The 19,643-nt window shown below is 50.5% G+C and overlaps 1 protein-coding gene across 9 annotated transcripts in view; it reads right to left on the bottom strand.

Moving 5' to 3' along the window:
* Window positions 1–19,643, bottom strand: part of ADGRD1 (adhesion G protein-coupled receptor D1) — a 188,396-nt gene that overhangs the window by 133,087 nt on the left and 35,666 nt on the right. For 6 of the 9 annotated variants that reach the window (XM_063646827.1, XM_054444290.2, XM_054444291.2 and 3 more), the window contains 6 exons: window positions 15,654–15,718; window positions 14,335–14,490; window positions 8,654–8,713; window positions 5,777–5,894; window positions 4,757–4,867; window positions 2,685–2,760 (listed from right to left, as the gene is read on the bottom strand). In XM_063646827.1, the coding sequence (XP_063502897.1) occupies window positions 2,685–2,760; window positions 4,757–4,867; window positions 5,777–5,894; window positions 8,654–8,713; window positions 14,335–14,490; window positions 15,654–15,718 (586 nt within the window). The remainder of the gene's footprint in view (window positions 1–2,684; window positions 2,761–4,756; window positions 4,868–5,776; window positions 5,895–8,653; window positions 8,714–14,334; window positions 14,491–15,653; window positions 15,719–19,643) is intronic. The other 3 variants (XM_063646825.1, XM_063646826.1, XM_063646828.1) reach the window with 1 other exon arrangement.

Genomic DNA, 19,643 nt, shown 5'->3' with positions numbered 1-19,643 from the left:
ACCCATAAAAGCTGAACGGTCTCCATCATTACGGGGCCAGGCAGCGAGTGAGACTCAAAGGATCCTAGGGGTACAGGCAACCTGGCAGGAAGCAGCTAAGCCCCCACCGGGCCGTGGGTGGTCAGATATCATCCCCTCAGTCATCACAGGAGCCCTGGAATGGTCTGCCTGGGGCTGGCTGTGGAGACAAAAGTTCCTTCCAGCCCAGGCCCTACCCTTTGTGCACTCAGACTCACATACTGACTTAGACCCTCACCCTCATCCCTGAAGAAGAAATTAAAGGACACTACGGCACCAAAGCATCCTTTCATCCTCACGACACACTGCGGACGTATGAGGATGACAGCGCACAATACAAAGACAAAGACAGAGGGAAGTCCACTGCAGGCTGGCAGGAACCCGGCATATGCACGCGCATACATGCACTGCCCGCACGGCGGCTGCACTAACCTGCTTCTCATCGTGCCCAGCATTTGATAATTACCTCAAAGGCAAAATGGCGCAAATGCCCAATCAGCTTACAAAATCACAAAAGCAAGCACTTGTATGTCATGTTTAAGAATACCAAGCCCTACTTACACCATTAACTCATTCAGTCCTCCTGGCAACCCTCAGAAATCAGTGCTATTATTACTTCTGTTTTAAGAGGAGAACACAGGCCTCCAGGCTGAAGTCACTTGCCCAGGGTTACACAGATAAGGAGGGCACCTGTGAACCAAACTCTTTGTCCCCTCCACTTCCGTCCACCTCTTCTGCTACAGGTACAAGGTACACAGGAACAATGTAACAAGTACAGAGACTTTCCTGGATGAGCTGTTTCCGTGATCTTTTTCCACGTTAATTTTGATGACAAGGCATCTTTGCACTAAGTGCTGAAGAGAACTTCACCTGAGCTGAAGATCCAACTTCACTGCAAATGAAAAACATGTTCCATTGCTGCACAGCAATTCTGTTTTGGCTTCAGCACGTAAATGTGCTGCTGATGGAACTTGTTGTGGGGCTGATGTCAATGCTGACGAACCAGGGATGACTTGCCTGTCCAATTTCCGGGCCCTCGGTTTGCAGGGGGAAGTCAGAGTTAGCTGCATTGTTCTGGGACACAGTGCCTGAATCCTGGGGCTCCAGTGTCCCGTCTGCAGACACCTGGGTCCGTGAGGACAGCAGAGGGAGAGTGAAGGCTGAGGCCCTGGGGACAGGCGAGACAGACTGTCTTCTATCTGCAAGGCTGTGGGCTCCCCAGAGCAGGCCCCGCCAGCCTCTCCTCTGCCCATCCCTGCCAGCGCTGATCTAATGGAGGGTCTGGCAAAGATCTGCAAACTGCAGCTCTTGGGCTGGCTGCCTGGTTTTGTAAATAAAGCTGTATTGGAAGGCAGCCACTCCCCCGTTCCCCCACGTAGTGTCCTGGCTGCCTTCACCCTGCGAGGGCAGAGTTCTGGAAAGCCAAGGCAATTTACAAGCTGGCCCTTCATGAAAGAGCTGGCTGACACCTGGCTGGAGTCAGATTCTGGTGGTCACAGTGAATTGCCCCTGGAATGTGTGCACCCTGCGTCTGGAAGCAACCCTCCCGCCTTTGTGAAGTTGTGGGCCATGGCACGGATGCCGCTTTCCCACGCAGGTTCTCACTGTGGCCGCACAAGGCACAGCGACACCTCACAAATGCATGTCTCATACATTTCACAGCAAGGCCAGTTTTGTGGTGGAAACTTCAGCAGGAGGGGCCAAGGAAGGGTCAACTTTTCATTCACTATCTTGGAAAGATCTCCCCAAATAACTGAGATGGCATCTTTTTGAGGAAAATAGATTGCATTTTTCTTTGACCATTTTCCTGAAGAATTTTGGAATCACACATAAAGAGTGGCGGGCCCCCCACTTTCTTTCATTAGGAGGAAATTGGTAAGCATGCAGGCTTTCCCTGAGAAATCTGACCCAGAAGATGGTGTTTCCTCCAGATCACAAAATCGCGACTACATTCCTCAGGAAAGAGGCACACCCTCCCCTCCCTCCTCATTTCCGTCGTCCTCCCCACCCTCGCCGCCCTCCTCGCGGTCCCCACCCTCCTTGCTCTCCTTCTGGGTTCTCAGGACCCAAACCCACATGAAGCGATGCTGCAGGAGCCAGCTCTGCTCCTATGGAGGGGGCCTGTCTGGAGGACAGCAGAGGCAGGGGACAGACAGAGCAGGTCTAGACGGCATCCTCGGGGTCCCCGGGTCCAGCCATGACTGAGGCCCACCTGCTCCTCACTTTTCAGTCCCCTGAGCCCTCAGTTTCCTGGCCTTCCACTTAAGCTGATGTGAAATGGCTTTGCCCATCTGTGTGTTTGCCCATGACTGACACAGACAGGTCTGTTGTCTTCCATTCCAAAGCAGTGGAAACTGAGGCTCAGAGAGGTTAAGTCCCTTGCCCAAGGTCACACAATTCGGTCCAGGCGGGTGGGTAGGGTCTCCTAGCCTGTGCTCCTGACCTCCACTCCGCCAACCTGGCCCCGGGCCTGCAGTTCCCGAGTGGCCTTCAAAACGCTGCACGTTTCCTTGCCTGAGAGGTGAAGCGCCCGGTACTCATGTCCAGAGTTTTCAAACAGTGTTGTGCATGCGTGTGACCCCGTGTGGGGCGGGCATCCCTGTGGCCAACCACCCAGCAAACCCACGCACACCCACGCCCCTGAGCTGGGCACCCCCGAGACTCACTTGGTGTGGGCAGGCCAGATGTTGTTCAGGTAGTAGTGCATGCTGTGGTACAGCAGACCCACGACGGTGCTCCAGGCTGCAGAGAGAGCAGAGGGGCAGGCGCTGTCAGTGCTCCAGGCCACAGGCAAGAAAAATACCAAGCCCCACGCCCTGCCATGCGTGGTGCCGCCCCTCACTCCCAAGAACCCTCTGGGGAGAAGGAAGTGAAGGACACTCGGGCAGAACTTGCAAGGACAAAGACTCTGCGGCAACTCAGCAGCGTGACAGTGGCTCCCTGCTCCATCCCCTGAGCCAGCTCAAGACATGTGGAGGCTGAAACCCCCCAGGGAGGCCAGGCTCACCCAGGGCATCCCATGGTCTCAGAGCCCCTGCAGGGAGGGCCAGGCTCACCCAGGGCATCACACGGTCTCAGAGCCCCTGCAGGGAGGGCCAGGCTCACCCAGGGCATCACACGGTCTCAGAGCCCCTGCAGGGAGGGCCAGGCTCACCCAGGGCATCACACGGTCTCAGAGCCCCTGCAGGGAGGGCCAGGCTCACCCAGGGCATCACACGGTCTCAGAGCCCCTGCAGGGAGGGCCAGGCTCACCCAGGGCATCACACGGTCTCAGAGCCCCTGCAAGGAGATGGCCCCTGCAAGTCAACGGGGGGCAGTGCCAGCCTCCAGCCTTGCCCCACGAGTGCGTCCCGTCTGCCCTCCGCACGCAGAGGATTTAGGGCACCACTGAGTGAGGCAGAATGCAGGTTTTCAAGGGGACAGCAGCCACCGGGACGTCTGTATGCCTTCGCCTGGCCACACCTCTATTATATCCAGCCATGAAGCGGGGTCACGTGTGCTCTTGCTATTTCACTCCATGGCTCGGCCACAGCTCTGCCAGGATTGGAAATCAGGGCACTCCCAGCAGATCACGTGGCCAGGAGATGCTGGTGGATGTCGCACCATCCCTGGGCCCTCCCTGCTGATGCTGGTGGAAGGTGGCATCGTCCCTGGGCCCTTCCCTTGGCTTCTGGGGTAGGGACATCCCTGCCTCTGCCCTAGGAGCAGGGCACACCTGACATCATGCTAGGTGAGGACAGGGCAGAGAACCAGTCAGGGCACCTTTCCCACAGACAATCAAGATGGTGGTGGGTGCAGAGACAAGCTCCCCACTGCAGAGGGAGATGTCTGATCAGGGCTGTCCTGGTCCCCATCTCTAAGGCAGAACCCTGGGAAGGGGACGTGGCCTCTGGCCAGGGTGACGGGGCACAAATCTGAGGCTCTCCCCTGCTTGCCCGAGGTCCCCAGGGAGGGAAGGAGAGGAAGGAGATGTCTGCAGAGTCATATTTGCTTTTCCAGGAACCAGAGAGGGTGACGGTCATTGTAGCAAAAAATACCCAGGGCCATCTGGGCTCCCAACAGGGCTCCCTGGTCAGAGGCAGGGGGTCCCCTGAGCCTCTCATTTTTTATTATGTGACTCGACTTGGGCCTGCACAGGAGTGGAACCCCAGGTTCCTGAACGGATGAACCCCTCACCTGGCCCACAGCTACCTGAGCAAGAAGGCGAGGTGGCCCCATCTTTTTATCTTTGGCTGACCAGGTGTGTGCCGATTTAGGAGGATGTAGGTAGGATGACTTCCCAGTGGGCTGGATTCACCAGGCGAGCAGGTTTAGATGCTCCCAGACCCCACCCCAAATTCCAGTTCAGTGGCCTGGAGTGGGCACAGCATTAGCATCACTAAGGAACCTCTCAAGTGTGTCCATGAGGGTGGCCTGAGGACACGCTTTGAGAACGGCTGCCCAGAGTCCCTCTCCTGCACAGAGTCCCTCTCCTGCAGGACAGGACAGGCGGCCCGGGGGAGCACCGCAGGCAGCCCGGGGGAGCACCGCAGGCGGCCCGGGGGAGCACCGCAGGAGGCCTGGGGGAGCACCGCAGGCGGCCCCGGGGAGCACCGCAGGCGGCCCCGGGGAGCACCGCAGGAGGCCCGGGGGAGCGCCGCAGCTCACTGGTGCGGTGGGCACCCACCAAAGCTTGGGGACTCTTCAGAAAGACTTGCGGGAGCCACCCCGGAAGGGAGTCCGGGGCAGCCACACTCACCGTGCCTGTGGAAGGCCTCGTGGGGGATCTGGATGAAGCTCTGCCCGTGGGCCGGGAAGCGGTAATGGGAGGAATTCATGGTCTTGGTTAGGATTTTGGCCACGGAAAACTCTGCGGTGGAAGGAGCGAGAGAGCGAAGTCCCGTCAGAGAGCTCACAGGCTGCAAGAAATCAGACTGCAAAACCCATCTGCTTTTCTTTTTTGACAGGACAAGCTCCCCACGGGAAGTATAACTACCTTTAGAAAGCATGGCCTCAAAAAAAAAAAAAAAAGGGAAAAAGAAATGAAGAGCCCAGGCAGTGACTGCCACGGGGAGGCTCAGCATTCCCGCCCACGGGCGCGCGGCTCCTCACCTGGGGCGCCCTCCGCCCCAGCACAGCCCCCAGCTCTCAAGGCCGGTGCAAGGATGGGCTGTGCTCAGCGATGCGGTGACATCGGCTCCTCCCCAAGCGCAGCAGGCGAGGGCAAGGGCAACATGGTCCCGAGGGAGAGGTCTGGGCCGATAAACTGCCACTGAACTAACCGGTGTAGCTTCAGCCCATTTTCCCCAGCTTGGCTCTTGCAGCGAAGTATCAGCACGATAATGTGCTCCAGGTAAAGACTTTTAATATCGAAAGGTCATCACTTCTGCCTCTACAATTAGACAACTGTGACAATTATCCTGGAGCGCAGTTGAGAGCAAGCTGACTCCAGAAACCCGAGGGCGCCCCTTTTATTCCACAGACTCTTGCAGGCACTGCTGCCTCCGCCTACTGCTCTGAACTGAAACCATCGCCCCAGGACAGGAGCTTGGCTCCCAAGTCACTGGGAAAAGCTTACGGGCCCTGTCTGCATATCATGGCCGAACACACCTGCCCTGATCTGACCACGGGTTTTCCTTCCAAATGTGGTTTGCGCGAGGCAGAGCAGTCAGGGAGACAGAGCAGGGCTCTCTGCTAAGGGTGTAAAAAGACAGGCAGTGAAACGCAGCCTCCAGCCCCCGCCCCTGCCATGTGGCTCACCCTTACAAGCGACAGCTACCTGCCATGGCAGAGGAGCCCTCCACGGTGACCTGGGGCATGCTGCTGTGCAGGTTGGAGGATACGTGGCCCATGACGGTGTCAACAGTGTCGATGAGACTCAGTACCACGGCGCTGTCCTGCAGCAACACAAGCACCAGGAGCCATGAAAATCCACCTCACTCAGCCAGGGCACCAGGCAGGTGCACCAAGCACACAAAATCAAACTTCCCCACGTTGGCCACGAGGAAGAAGTGCAACTGCCCCTTCCCATGGATCAGGAGGGGACCACACGGAGGCCACACGCCCAACTGAGCTCACGGAGCATGGACACAGCCCAGGTGGACCCATCACCCCAGCCATCGCCGGCTCCTGCGTTTCTACACTTAGACATGGGGACTGAGGGGAACCAACTCCTGCTCCTGCCTCCTCCCTGAACTCACAGAGGGACCCTCAGCACATCCCAGACCCTCCCCCTGCCTCCCTGTGCTTCACGAGGAGGGGCTGATCGCCCCCAGGTCCGCTCTGGGATGGGGACACCAGCAGCTCTGTCCCCTTCTCCATGAAGGGTGGCTGCTTCCGAGGTGCTGGCACCCGGAGCTATCTCTGGCTGCCTTGACTTCCCAGGTGCTTGCCTTCTACTCCAAGAGCCCTCTTTCCTTTCTGAGTTCCAGAGCAGACAATCCTGGTAGACACTGCCCCCAAGAAAGCAGGGGGCCCTCATCCTCAGACACACATCACCAGGGGAGAGGCCTCTCTTAAGCCCTGCTGAGCTGGGCCAGTGAGCTCTGCCTTCACTGCTTCTCTTCTTCCCGCTTTTCTGGGGAAGCACCTGCCTGCTGCTAAGTCCTCAGCATTCTCCCACAAACACACACTCCAGGAGAGCCTCATGAGCTGGAAATAGAACGCTGAGGCCAATTTTAGACATTTGCTTTTAGGCCCATGGCCCGATTTCAGGCAGCCAGGCCCAGTTAAGCACATGGAAGTCTGTGTTTCTGGCATGCAGTTCTGTGGGGTAGAGACCGATTCATGCGTTCTCTTTAATGCATATTGGACCCTGCCTGAGTCTGGACAGTTTCCTGGTTATTCATATTTTGTAACAGATTTGCATATTTTGCATTCAAAAGTAGTTAATTTAAAATCATGCACAAAATACGTCTGCCTGGATCTTCCGTCGGCTGTCCTCTAGGTGTTCCCAGCCTGCAGCTTTGGACACAAAGTCCCCTTGAAATCATGAAAAAGGTCATACCTTTTAAAAAGGAATTGTTTTCTAGGTAAGACTGTATCCATCTTACATTCTTGAGCCTTTTTTTCTCCCTTTGCCACTGTTAAACCTAATCTCATTCCACTTGAAATTATTCAAACAAGTTTATCAAATGTAAACTCTAATGCAATCTTATTAATAATGAAAGAATAAAATGCCACTTCTGCCTCTCAAACTGGCAAACATTTTTAAATATTATCAGGGCTTAGGAGAATGAGCACTTTAATATCATGGTGGTATGGCTGGGACCCTTCTGGGCCAAGGCAGTTAAGAGTCCTCCTCACCCTTCTCTGCCCCTGCCTGGCAACCTTGGAAACCACATGTTGAGAACCCAGCACCGGAAGACAGATAGAGCCAGGATCCCTGAGTATCTGGTGGAGAAGAGGCTCCTCTGACCCACTCTGGACTTTGCATGGGGGAGAAGTAAATTTCTACTGTGCTGAGCCACTGAGACGTGGGGATCTATTTGTTACTGCAGTGCACCCTGGCCTGTCCTGACTAATACAGTGTTGCAGGTGAATACTTAATATCATTGGAAAGTGTCATTGACATAATTAAGGAAAAACAAATTAAGTCAAATATACAATATATTTGTTGAATACATATATATAAGTGAATTGAAAACTAGACTATAGGGAAATATACAAGAATGTTAATAATCTCAGTTTTAGGATTTGAAGTGATTTTTATTTTGTTTTTTATTATCTGCATTTTCTAACTTCTCCACAACTATTTATTTGTTTTCTTTTTAAGTAAGTACAATCAAGTTATTTTTAGAAATAAAGGAAAAATTATTTCATTCTCCTTTCTAGCTATTTTGAATACAGAGAACAAGAGAAGCTTTTTTTTTGCACCTTAATCATGAAGTACATATTGTCATGTGTTCTCCTTTTTCTTACTAAATCTGGTGACTTTTAACATAAAAAGCTTTCTATTATCATTCAAGAATGATGTGATGGTAAAAAAAAAAAAAAAAAAAATACATATTATATGAAATGACCAAGATGAACCAAATATACATTTCTCATGGGGAAAAAAACCATCATTTCCTTCTTCCATGTTTAGGACAGTAACACATTACTGACACACATGCATTTCTTTTGCCTTAGAGGATAAGGCATTCTGAATCAGTTGCACGTCTACTCAAAATAAGCTCTTATATCCCAGATGTCAGGACTGGGAGACACATCATTCTTTTTGTCGATGTGACTGGGCCATATTATGCCACTTCTAGGAAGACAAAATGGTTCCCAAGGCACATACGTTTTGAAGATCAAAATGTTCTTTTCTCTCTCTCTCTCTCTTTTTTTGTTTTTTGTTTGTTTGTTTGTTTTTTGAGACAGAGTCTCACTCTGTTGCCCAGGCTGGAGTGCGGTGGCACAACCTCGGCTCACTGCAATGTCCACCTCCCAGGTTCAAGCAATTCTCCTGCCTCAGCCTCCTGAGTAGCTGGGACTACAGGTGCCCGCCACCATGCCTGGCTAATTTTTGTATTTTTAGTAGAGACGGGGTTTTGCCACATTGGCCAGGCTGGTCTTGAACTCCTGACCTCAAGTGATCCACCTGCCTTGGCCTCCCAAAGTGCTGGGATTACAGGCATGAGCCACCGTGACCGGCCATGTTCTTTTCTCTTACCTCTGACACAGCAATCCAACCAGGCAGTAGAAGGATCTCTCCCACAGCTTTTAAGAAGGTCTAAAGGTAGACAAAATGACACTGCTCAGCACCCGTCCTTAGGCAACAAACTTGAAGACCTTCAGTTTTCCCCGCATCTTCCAATGGGTCTCTATCAACCACCAGTTCAGCTGGATGCACAGCAGTCAACAAAAATAGCTGCGTCATGGACCACATGATATGTTACGAAGCCCTTTTATGGACGTTATCTTATTTGCTCCTGTGGCAGCCCTGTCAAGTCAGTGACCAGCACTGGAACGTCAGAATGAACACTGCTCAGTGACGACAGGGGCCATAGCACAGCACCTGGGGGACACGGCAGGCCCTCAGTGAAAGCCTGTGGAGTGGAGAGACGCATGGGAAAATCATGGCCTGCTGAATGTGCTTTTCTTGGGGCGAGAAACCAAACTGACGTGGAAGCACTCGTGTTAACTGAAAATGACCTCTCTAGAAAGCAGAAGCTACTCGGGCCCTTGGTCAGGTCGCCTTAAAACCATGTTTGGTTCGGCTCACTATTATTCTAAGGAAACAATGAAATTAATTTCTACTGTTTCCTAATCTGGAGATTTAAATGAAAACATGTGGATTTTCTACTTCGTTTTTAAAAAGCAGAATCTTGGACACCCCCTAGCCCACATTCCCATAAAACCATAATTGACCACAGCTGAGCAGCACCGGCTTAGTGGATGTGTCCCCAGCCCACTCCAGACCCCGCCATCCCCACTGCCTCATACTCTCAAGTCCGTTTCACTCATCTGCATTATTCACACACACTCTTAACTGTTTGTCTCCACTATCAGCATCAGAATTAAACTTAGAGGCTGACCAAACTCTCCCATATTTCCACCAAACCACCATCTCCAGAATACTCAAGTTCTTCCTCACACTCTAAGACACTAAATTCTTAGAGAACTCATCATCAAAACTCATCATTCATTCATTTATCTTTATGAGATAAATATTTTTTGAGACCTTAGAGTGCAAGGCCTTAAGAATTAATGAAATAGGGAATAATCACCATCCTGTATTCACTGGGCTGGAGCAGGGGCAGCAGACTTCCTAAAGTGTCACATAGGAACGAGGTCAGGCCTCATGGGTCATGCCCTGTGTCACAAACACTCAACTCTGCCATGGCAGTGCAAAAGCAGCCACAGACAATATGCAAACAAATGGGCATGCATGAATAAAACTTTATTTCCAAAAGCAAGCAACGGGCCAGATTTGGCTCAAGGGCCATAGTTTGCTGACTCTTGATCCAGAGCAGTCTATCACACAGAAACATAATACGGGCCACATCTATCATTTTAAATTTTCTAGCAGCAAGCACATTTTTAAGAAGTAGAATAAAAAAGGTGAAACTAATTTTAATAATGTATTTTACTTAGCTCAAAAACCTAAAATATTATCATTTCAACACAGAATCCATATGAAATTACTAATTAGATATTTCCCTTTTCTTTGCACAAAGTTTTAGAAATCCAGTGTGCATCTTACATTCACAGCACATCTCTAGTTGGACGAGCCACACGTAGCTAATCACTGCCTCACGGTGCAGTACAGGAAATGACCCCTTGCCATTTTCCTGTCCAGCTGCTAGTGGACAGGTGAGAAGCCAGGACACCACAGAAACCTGTAGAACGGGGCTGGGCGCAGTGGCTCACACCTGTCATCCCAGCACTTTGGGAGGCTGAGACGGGTGGATCATTTGAAGTCAGAAGTTTAAGACCAGCCTGGGAAACATAGTGAGACCCCATCTCTACTAAAAATACAAAAATTAATCAGGTATAGTGGTGCATGCCTGTAGTCCCAGCTACTTGGGAGGGTGAGGCAGGAGAATCGCTTGAACTCAGAAGGCGGAGGTTGCAGTGAGCCAAGATCATGCCACTGCACTCCACCCTGGGTGACAGAGCGAGACTCCGTCTCAAAAAAAAAAAAGAAAAGAAAGAAAGAAAAGAAAAGAAAGAAAAGAAAGAAAGAAAGAAAGAAAGAAAGAAAGAAAGAAAGAAAGAAAGAAAGAAAGAAAGAAAGAAAGAAAGAAAGAGAAAGAAAAGGAAAGGAAGGAAAGGAAGGAAAGAAAGAAAAAAGAAAGAAAGAAACTTGTATAATGAATGCCAAAAACTTTGACTTCTCATCAGGTCAGAGATCACTGGGGTTTTGGGTAAATCTGCATGACTCATCCCCAGGGTCCCCAGCCAGATACCCCAAACAGGTCTACACCAGGAGTCCCACACGGATGGCACACAGGCTGAGCCTGCCTCGTAGATGTCTTGTATTTGGTCTGCACATAATTTCATTTAAGATTTCAGCTCACTGCCCATTTCTTAAAATTGGGAGATGTTCCGTTTTAAAAATCCAGGTCTGGGGCTTTTCTTGCAAAATCAGAAGCAGTCACCCTAACGGTTACAGACAGGTGGCCTTGAGTCGCTAGCAACTGCTGGCTGCAGAGGAGGCGGTGCATTCAGGCTGCCACTACCTCCACTCCCTACTGTTGCTCTGTCTGGCCCATGCCATCCATTTCCTTTGGCCCCTGAAGCTACATGAGTTTGCAACCTCTGACTCTCAGGTATAGCTGAGGGAGAGAAGGAAGAAAAGCAGCAAGGAAAGTAAAAGTGACCAAGCTTAAAAAGAAAGTGTTTCCTGTGTAGACCTGCATTGCCTTGTGTTCCAAACCAGGCAGCCAGTAAGGATACGGAGCTGCCTTGGCCTCTACCCACCTCACTGCGCATACGCCATCCCCAGCCAACACCCCCAGCCCCCACACCTGGGCTCCGCAGAGGGCAGCCCTGCCTGGCCTTTTCTGGGGTGCTTGCCTGTCTGGCCTTGGCCCCAAGTTCTGCTTGTCCTACTTTGTCCCTGTCTCACTCCTGCCAGCCCCACCACCAACTCTTCCCACAGCCCTGCCAGCCTGGCCACTCCCTATCACACTCAGTTCAGGGACCCTGCTGGGTGGTGTGGGCCACAATGGCACAGCTAACTGCTGCCACTGCAATGTCAGGTGCGAGACAGACCCTTCTAGCTCGTGATGAAGAGATCACAGAGCCAGGCAGGCGGTGGGCCACAGTGGCTCCGGCCTGCCCTAGGGCAGGACACACACTTCTAGAAGATTCCGAGGAGTGACCTTTAGGACCAGCACCCCACAGGTAGCTTTCCAGCTAACTGGACACGCACCTGGCCACAAGCCCCACGAGGGCAGGGGCAATGCCCGGCACATCCATCACACATCCCCAGCACCAAGCCCAGCATCTGGCAGAGAGCGGAGGCTGTACAATGTGCTTAATTAATAAAGTCATCAGCGAACCCACTCATGAGAATGCAACTGTGGCTCATTAAGCCATCCATTTTATAATTGATGGGGTAACCCACCCACAAGTAGGTGTTTAATCAACATTCGTCTAATTAATTTATCCTCGCTTGGACTCCCTCCTTCCCTAGACACCCGGAAACACAGAGACAGCCTGCTAAGTGTCTGCTGCACATTCCTGAGGATGCTTCAGGGTACCCACGGCTAGTCAGAGGGGAGGGCGCCCGTGCCCAGAGTGGGTGTTTATTGAGCGCCGACTGTGTACCACGGCTAGAGGGGAGGGTGCCAGGGCCCAGAGTGGGCATGAAGCCCCGACTGCATACCTTAGCTAGAGGCAGGGCACTAGTGCCCGGAGTGTGAGTGTTTACTAAGTGCTAACTGCATAGAAGGCAACGCCTGTCACAGTGACCCCTTGTAGCCCATCTCAATAAAAACAAGAGTGTTAGTATTAATAAAGCACTTACTGCATACCAAGCCCTGTCTCGGCGCCTCACACCCGGTCCTGTGCATACATGCATAAGGACCTTCCAGCTTGTCTATACCCGCTCTTTCCACCCAACACCCTGCGGGTCCTTCCCTTCAGAGCCCGGAAGTGCTCCCACACTGGGCAGCCTTGGCCCCACCCTAGAGCTCCTTCACGATTGGCTGAGCTAGTGGCTAATCCCACTGCCCTTGGTTAGTGATTGGCCCAGGTGTGGTCATGTGGCCCAGCTCTGGCCAATGAGATGTGAGGGGGTGTCGCAGCAAAGGGAACCATGGGAAAGATTTCCCCCTGACTAGGAGGGAGTCCCCCGACCCGTTCTTTCCCTCCTGGACGTGCTAGGGTAAGGCGAGGGTGCTGGGGGCCTGCAGCTGGGCGAGAAAAGGGCCGAGTGACGAGAGAATTGTAGCAGTACCTATCCAGCCCCTGCTGTGAGTGAAGACTGAGTTAGTGAATCCTAGGATTCCCACCTCTAGGCCTCTTGTTGCCTGAAGCAAGTACATGGCCCGAAGTCTAAGTCCGCTAAGCAGAGGGCCCTGTTTCTCACAGCCAGAAGCACCTGAGAGACGTGGGCGATCTCACTGTCCCCATGTCACAGTGGGCAAGCAGGTGTGCTGAGGTTAAATAACCTTCCCACGGACACAGAGCCGGGAGTGGTGGAGATGGGGTCAAAGCCAGGTCTCTGTGACTCCAGGACCGCTGAGTCCCACAGCTCCATGTGGTTGCCTTTAAAGCCCCTCTCAGACTCCATGACCTGTCATCACTCCCTCAACCCTGAGCCTCTTGAAAGCAGGGAGTATTAGCACCTGGTCATCCTGCACCCCCAGAATCTAGTATGTTCTATGAATGAATGAATGAATGAATGAATGAAATCTGAGAAGTCTAACTTCTCTTACGTGGACAGAAAAGCTGACGGCAATCTCCCTCCATTACAAGATGTCTCAAGTCCCTGAACACATGGCTCTGCATGTGCTTCTTTGGGTGTGACTTCAGCAAGGAAATCAGTAAGAATTAAGAACCCTTGAAAAGTGCTCACCACGTACCCAGCACTGTTCTCTGCACATAGGAACCCACTTATCCCCGATGAAGTGGGCGCTGTTATTATTTCCTCCACATCTCAGAGGAGCCGAGTGAGGCAGGGATGTTAGGTCACTTGACCAAGGCCACGGAGTAACTGCAGATCAAAGGTCAGTGCAGCCGTGGGACTCCATATACCCTGCTCCTAACCCATACGCTGTGCTTTCAAGGTGAGCCAATCTCCAAACCCCTTCTGTCTTCGCCTCCACCAAGATAAGCCCTAGCCCTGAAACAGAAGACAGCAAGTCCACGAGAGCCCACGATCCACCCTCTGTCTTCACCTGGAAACTATTTGAAGGAGCAGAAAGAGAAAGCATCTTGATTTTAATGCCATAAATGTTGCATTCTCTAAGTGCTTAGATAGCTTTGGGATTCCCACTATGCACAGGCTGTGGTCCACGCCCCATGGCTGGATCTGCCAGTGAGGCCCCTCCACCTTTTACCTGTTGCCAGGAGGCAGCAGAGTTTATTTAGACTAGGAGTTGCCAACCCACACGCCCACAGGGGCCAGGTGGCTGCACAGGGGGGACCAGGCAGGTTGAGCATTGGGAAACCACAGCAAAGACTCAAGTGTCCCGCCCCTAAAGGAGGCTCCACTGAGCTGTACAGAGCTGGCCTGAAGGGCCACACGCCAGCTGGTCATTCATGAGAAGCCTGAAACCCAAATGTTTAAGTAAAAGTTCCTGCTTTTTTTAAACTCGATCTAGGTCAAACAGAAACATCTATGGTCCCGGTGAGGGTGCCACCCCTGGTCTACCAGACACAGACATCAAATAGCCTTACCTTGGTGAGATTCAAGGCTGTCTGCTCCGAGAGGGACTTACTGGGTAAGCTGAGGGATACATTTTGGAGGTAACTCAGTATCACTCCGGGACTTTGGAAGGTTTTTCTCTCTTCTGTCAGGTTGGTTATAATGGGATGGTAGGCATCTGTGGGCATCTGAAGGAAATTGGCAACATGAGTTTCTACTAAGAACTAAAACCAAAATATTATACAGAAGTTTAATGTGTCCTACTCTGGGTCGAATGCTTTTTTTAATTTTTTTTTTTTTTTTTTTTTTGAGACTGCGTCTTGCTCTGTTGCCCAGGCTGGAGCGCAGTGGCGCAGTCTCGGCTCACTGCAGCCTCTGCCTCCCGGGTTCAAGCAATTCTCTTGCCTCAGCCTCCCAAGTAGCTGAGACTACAGGTGTGCACCACCATGCCTGGCTAATTTTTGTATTTTTAGTAGAGACAGCGTTTCACTGTGTTGGCCAGGCTGGTCTCGAGCTCCGGACCTCAAGTGATCCTCCTGCCTCGACCTCCCAAATTGCTGGGATTACAGGCATGAGCAACTGTGCCTGGCTGCTCTTTTTTTTATTTATAGAGATGGGGTTTCACTGTGTTTCCCAGGCTGGACTCAAGCAGTCCTCCTGTCTCAGCCTTCTGAGCAGCTGGGACTACAGGTGCAGCCACCACACCCAGCTGCTCAAATGTTTTTATACCATGATAGTAATATAGCTCCTACTATGTACCTGACACTTTTGTGAATATTTTGCTTATATTAACATTTCATCCTGACAACAACCTTACGAAATAAGTCCCCATTTGATGGATGAAACTAAGCACAGAGAGGCTTACTCAAAAATAAGTGGTAGAACTTGGATTTGAACCCAAGCAGATGGGTCAGAGTCTGTGCACTCACTATTATATTAACGTTCTCAAGAAAGGACAGTTCTTTAATTACAAACACTAATTCCAGACAAGAATTTTTCTATATGAATTGAACTTTTCTCTAACGTCAAACGAAAAGGGCACAGAGAGAAGCCAAGCAGGGCAGATTCCTCACTCGCCACTCACGGTGTCCACATCCCATGAATGAGCCCGGCATTTCCTTTTGGGCACCTGAGGTTCCTGGTGGCAGGAGCTGAGAGTTTTCCCTTCAGTCACTCTTAGCACCAAGAATTAGTACTGCAGTTGGCTTCCCCTCCATTTGTTATTTCTTCCCAGACAATGTACTGCCGATAACAGAGAGCCCAGACACCTAATGGAATTTTCTCTCTCCCAGCAAACAGCCCAAGCAGAAGGACCTCAGCAAAGGGGGCCAAGGAAGATGCATCTGCTCACCATGGGGCTTGCTGTGGATGTCATGAAGAGGCTTGGCAGCGTTGAAGACAGTAAAGCATGCTTTCCTGGAAAAAACAATGCTGGATTAAGGACTAAAACATGGTCACTTTTTTCACCACAAGGAAGACCTGTCCTTATTAAAAATGTACTGACTTCAAACACATGGAAGAGAGTCTGAGAATGTTTTGAGTAGGAATGTTGCTGCAGGTAAATTATGGGCTAAGAAATCAGCTGACTGAGTCGACCGTATGGATTTTCCCAGGTCACATTACTTTTCCATTTGTATTCTCAGTCGCTTTTGAACACCCTTCATGCAAGTCAGCATATCAAAAGATGATTTTATACAAGGATTACCGATTTCAAATAAATAAAGAACCAAAGAAATAGATTTCAATTGCATCCAGACTGGTTGGAGATAAAATGAGGAGTGCTGCAACTCGCTGGGCCAGCACAGACAGGAGCCCTGGGAGCGCCCTCCTCTAAGATCAATGAAGTGAGAATAGGCCCCAGTAAAGCAGTGGAGAAAACTGTCTTCCTGAGCCCCCTCTAGCCCAAGGATTCCAGCTATTCTTTGCACTCAGCCCCCACGGGGTTAATGATGAATAATTACAAACAATGAAGACATTTAAGACTGAAGACTAAGCCATGATTTGCCGTTTTCTGCCTGTTCACCTGCAACTATTTCTAATCTCACTATTTCCTGATGAGAACACACACTTAACCAGATATTCTACTTCATTTTCAGAAAATCTCTTCAAGTTGCTTTGGATGAGCTGAGGAAATGACGTCATCACCCCTTGCTGGCTGCAGGAGTGACTGAGCCCTTGGGTTTGGGTGGGGCTGGGCTGCTGGTTAACGCAGAAGGTGTGACGCTGCCCAGAGAACTGGACCGCAGAACCGCTCTGTTCTCCAAGTCAGAGTGACATTCACTCCTCAGGTGCCAATGAGTTACAGAGGAGTCATGTCAAACTCACATTTAACTCATGTGTGTCCACAGAGCAGAGTAAGGGATAGTGAAAATCAGTCCAGCGATCCTGCCAACCCTTGCACGCGATGACCACGGAGACTGGAGTGAAAATGAGAATCTGCCAGGTCCTCAGTCAGTCCCAGTTCCCATGTGTCGAGTGTGTTTCCAGTGCCCAAAGGTACATGCTTTCCGATTGCACAGATCTGAACATAACCTTCTTCCTCCTCCACAGAAAGAGCTGCTGTCCATTCCAGTGGTGGGGGAGAGGGGACACCTGGCCAGGGTGACAGACTGTCAGCACTGTGCCTTTGTATCAGGAAAGGCCACCACACCTGGACGGACCGGTCAGCAAATGGTGCCAGCTCTGGCCATGAGATTAGAGGAGGGTGTCCCCTCTGGCCAGGTCACTCAGAAAAAGGCCCCCTCTGGGCACCTACAGCCCCAGCACAGCTTCAAATGCAGACAGGTCTTCATGTAAAGAAAGACTTCTACCTACTTGTGTGGCTGTAATGCCCAACCTTGTTTTTTCCTTATTCACCGGGCCTTGTTTCTCCCTTAGCTGAGAGAGCCAGACAGACTCCATCTTGGCTCTTTCACTGGCAGCCCCTTCCTCAAGGACTTAACTTGTGCAAGCTGACTCCCAGCACATCCAAGAATGCAATTAACTGATAAGATACTGTGGCAAGCAATATCTGCAGTCCCCAAGAATTCGTCTGATTGATAACACCCAAAGCCCCGCGTCTATCACCTTGTAATAGTCTTAAAGCCCCTGCACCTGGAACTGTTTACTTTCCTGTAACCATTTATCCTTTTAACTTTTTGACTACTTCTGTAAAATCATTTTAACTAGACCTCCCCCGCTTCCCCTTCCTAAACCAAGATATAAAAGTTAATCACGCCTCTTCCTCGGGGCCGAGAGAATTTTGAGCGTCAGCCGTCTCTCAGTCGCCGGCTAATAAAGGACTCTTAATTCATCTCAAAGTGTGGCGTTTTTCTAACTCGCTCAGGCACAACATGGCCATGTCCCCACCGAGGCCCGGCCTAGCTGAGAGCAGGCTGGATTTCAGTTCCAGTAGTCACTCTGCATGGCTGCCCTGAACTCGGCTGTGTGGGACTCACTGAGCAGTGGTACACTGGGCCCCACACAGGCCTTCCAGGGACTTCAAGAGCCGTTCTCCTATACATGCTTTACGTCATGTGCCTTGTCTTCAGACCAGGTCACCAGGTGAGATGGGATTCTGGTCGATCCAGTTCTGGTTCAGTTCTGGTTCTGGCAATGAGAGTTTGCTCTGACAAGAACAAGAACCAGAAACAAGGGCACCTCTTTCCAGTGTTACTAAAACAAGTAAACTGTCAGGAGGGCAGGATTTGTTTGAAGCTTTTCGTAACATAAATACAAGTGATATCTGGGTTTCAAAGTGAGAACTCTAAACTCTAGGCAATAAAATGCAGTAGATTGGTAATTTTTTTTTCTTCTGAAGGACACTATCATTTGCCCTCTGTCAGTGCTAGGAGAGGGAATGCATTCCATTTTTCTAGGTGGAAACTGGAAGATGTAAATGTCGAAGGCTGTAGTGGACACAGGCTATTTTGCCTGCACAGCATCTGTTCCTTCTGAGACCAGCATCCCTGATTGTCCCCTGGGAGTTCCCTCTCCTCCACATGTTCTGGACGAGGCTGACCTCACTGTCATTTCAAGGGGGCTGGGGATGGGGGACTATGACCCAGACCTAAGCCAGTCAGCATATTCTGCACTCCCAGACACAGAAAATGACTCATAGAAGGTGCACGGATAAATGTGCGCCAATGTGAGTCCTGCCCAGCCCCAGCATGGGAGGTGATAAGAGAAAGAAGCTCTCTCTTCCACAGAGGCTGCTGAGGGCTGAGGATGCAACCCTAGAAGCATGACAGCCACCTTGGCACCAGGAGGAGGCTAACAAAAGAGGGCAGGGTCAAACGCAGAGATTCCCACTGACATCATGTGAGCACCTGGACCAAACCAGTTCTGAAGCAGTTTCCCCTAGAGCTTCCATTGCAAGAGATAAAAAAGACACACATGCCTTTCTTGGCCAAAGTTATTTTGAATTGGGTTTTCTCTCATACAATCAATAGGGTCCTAACAACTGAGGGACTCAACGTCAGAAGTGGAACAAGGGCAGTCAGCATCTGGAACTCAGGCCTTTCTCTCCTGGTCCTGACACCTGCTGTGCTGGGTCTCAGTGAAGCAGCAGCCACATGTTTATGAGTGCCTACGTGGGGTCTGTCATTTTTTAGCAGATTATTTTATGTGGAAATAAAGAAACCCGTTGGGGAAAAAATGGTGCATTCACTTGTGGGCAAAATGAAAATGGAATTGTAGGGAAAGATGAATATTAATTTTAAAAACAGCTAAGAACCACTGGATTCTTGCCATATGCCAGGCATTGTGCTAATGGCCTTACACATCTTTTCTCATTTTATTATCAACACCACCCCCAGAAAGGGAGTAGTAGTATTTTTATCCATTTAACAGAGCAAAAAAAAATCTGAGAGATTAAGACAAAAAGGTTATACATTACACATTTCCATTTATGTGGAATCTCCAAAATAGGTAAAGACAGAAAGTAGATTTGTGGTTGCCAGAGTCTGGGGGAGGGGAAGATGGGGAGTGACTGTGCTCACTGGGTGCAGGGTTTCCTTTTGGGAGGATGAAAATGTTTCCAAACCAGGTAGAGGTGGCAGCTGCATAACGCTGTGAATGTGCCAAGTACTACTGACTTGTTCATTTTTAAATGGTTATGTTTATGTTATATGAATTTGACCTCAGTTTTCAAAAATGACTTCCCAAAGTCTCACAGCTCATTATGGCACAATGAATATTTGAACCCCAGTCTACCTACCCACAGGCCCCTGCCCCAACAACTGCCCTGTGCTGAATAGGAAGAGGTATCTTTGGGGCTTTCCAAGGGCCCATCCCCTGGGAGGCACATGGCTAACGTTTGTTGATCAAAACCACTAATGGATCTGGAATATTTGCTCTCAAA

The sequence above is a fragment of the Pongo pygmaeus genome, chromosome 10 (assembly GCF_028885625.2).
Source record: "Pongo pygmaeus isolate AG05252 chromosome 10, NHGRI_mPonPyg2-v2.0_pri, whole genome shotgun sequence".
NCBI lineage: Eukaryota > Metazoa > Chordata > Mammalia > Primates > Hominidae > Pongo > Pongo pygmaeus.
This window is presented reverse-complemented; position numbering and strand designations above follow the sequence as displayed.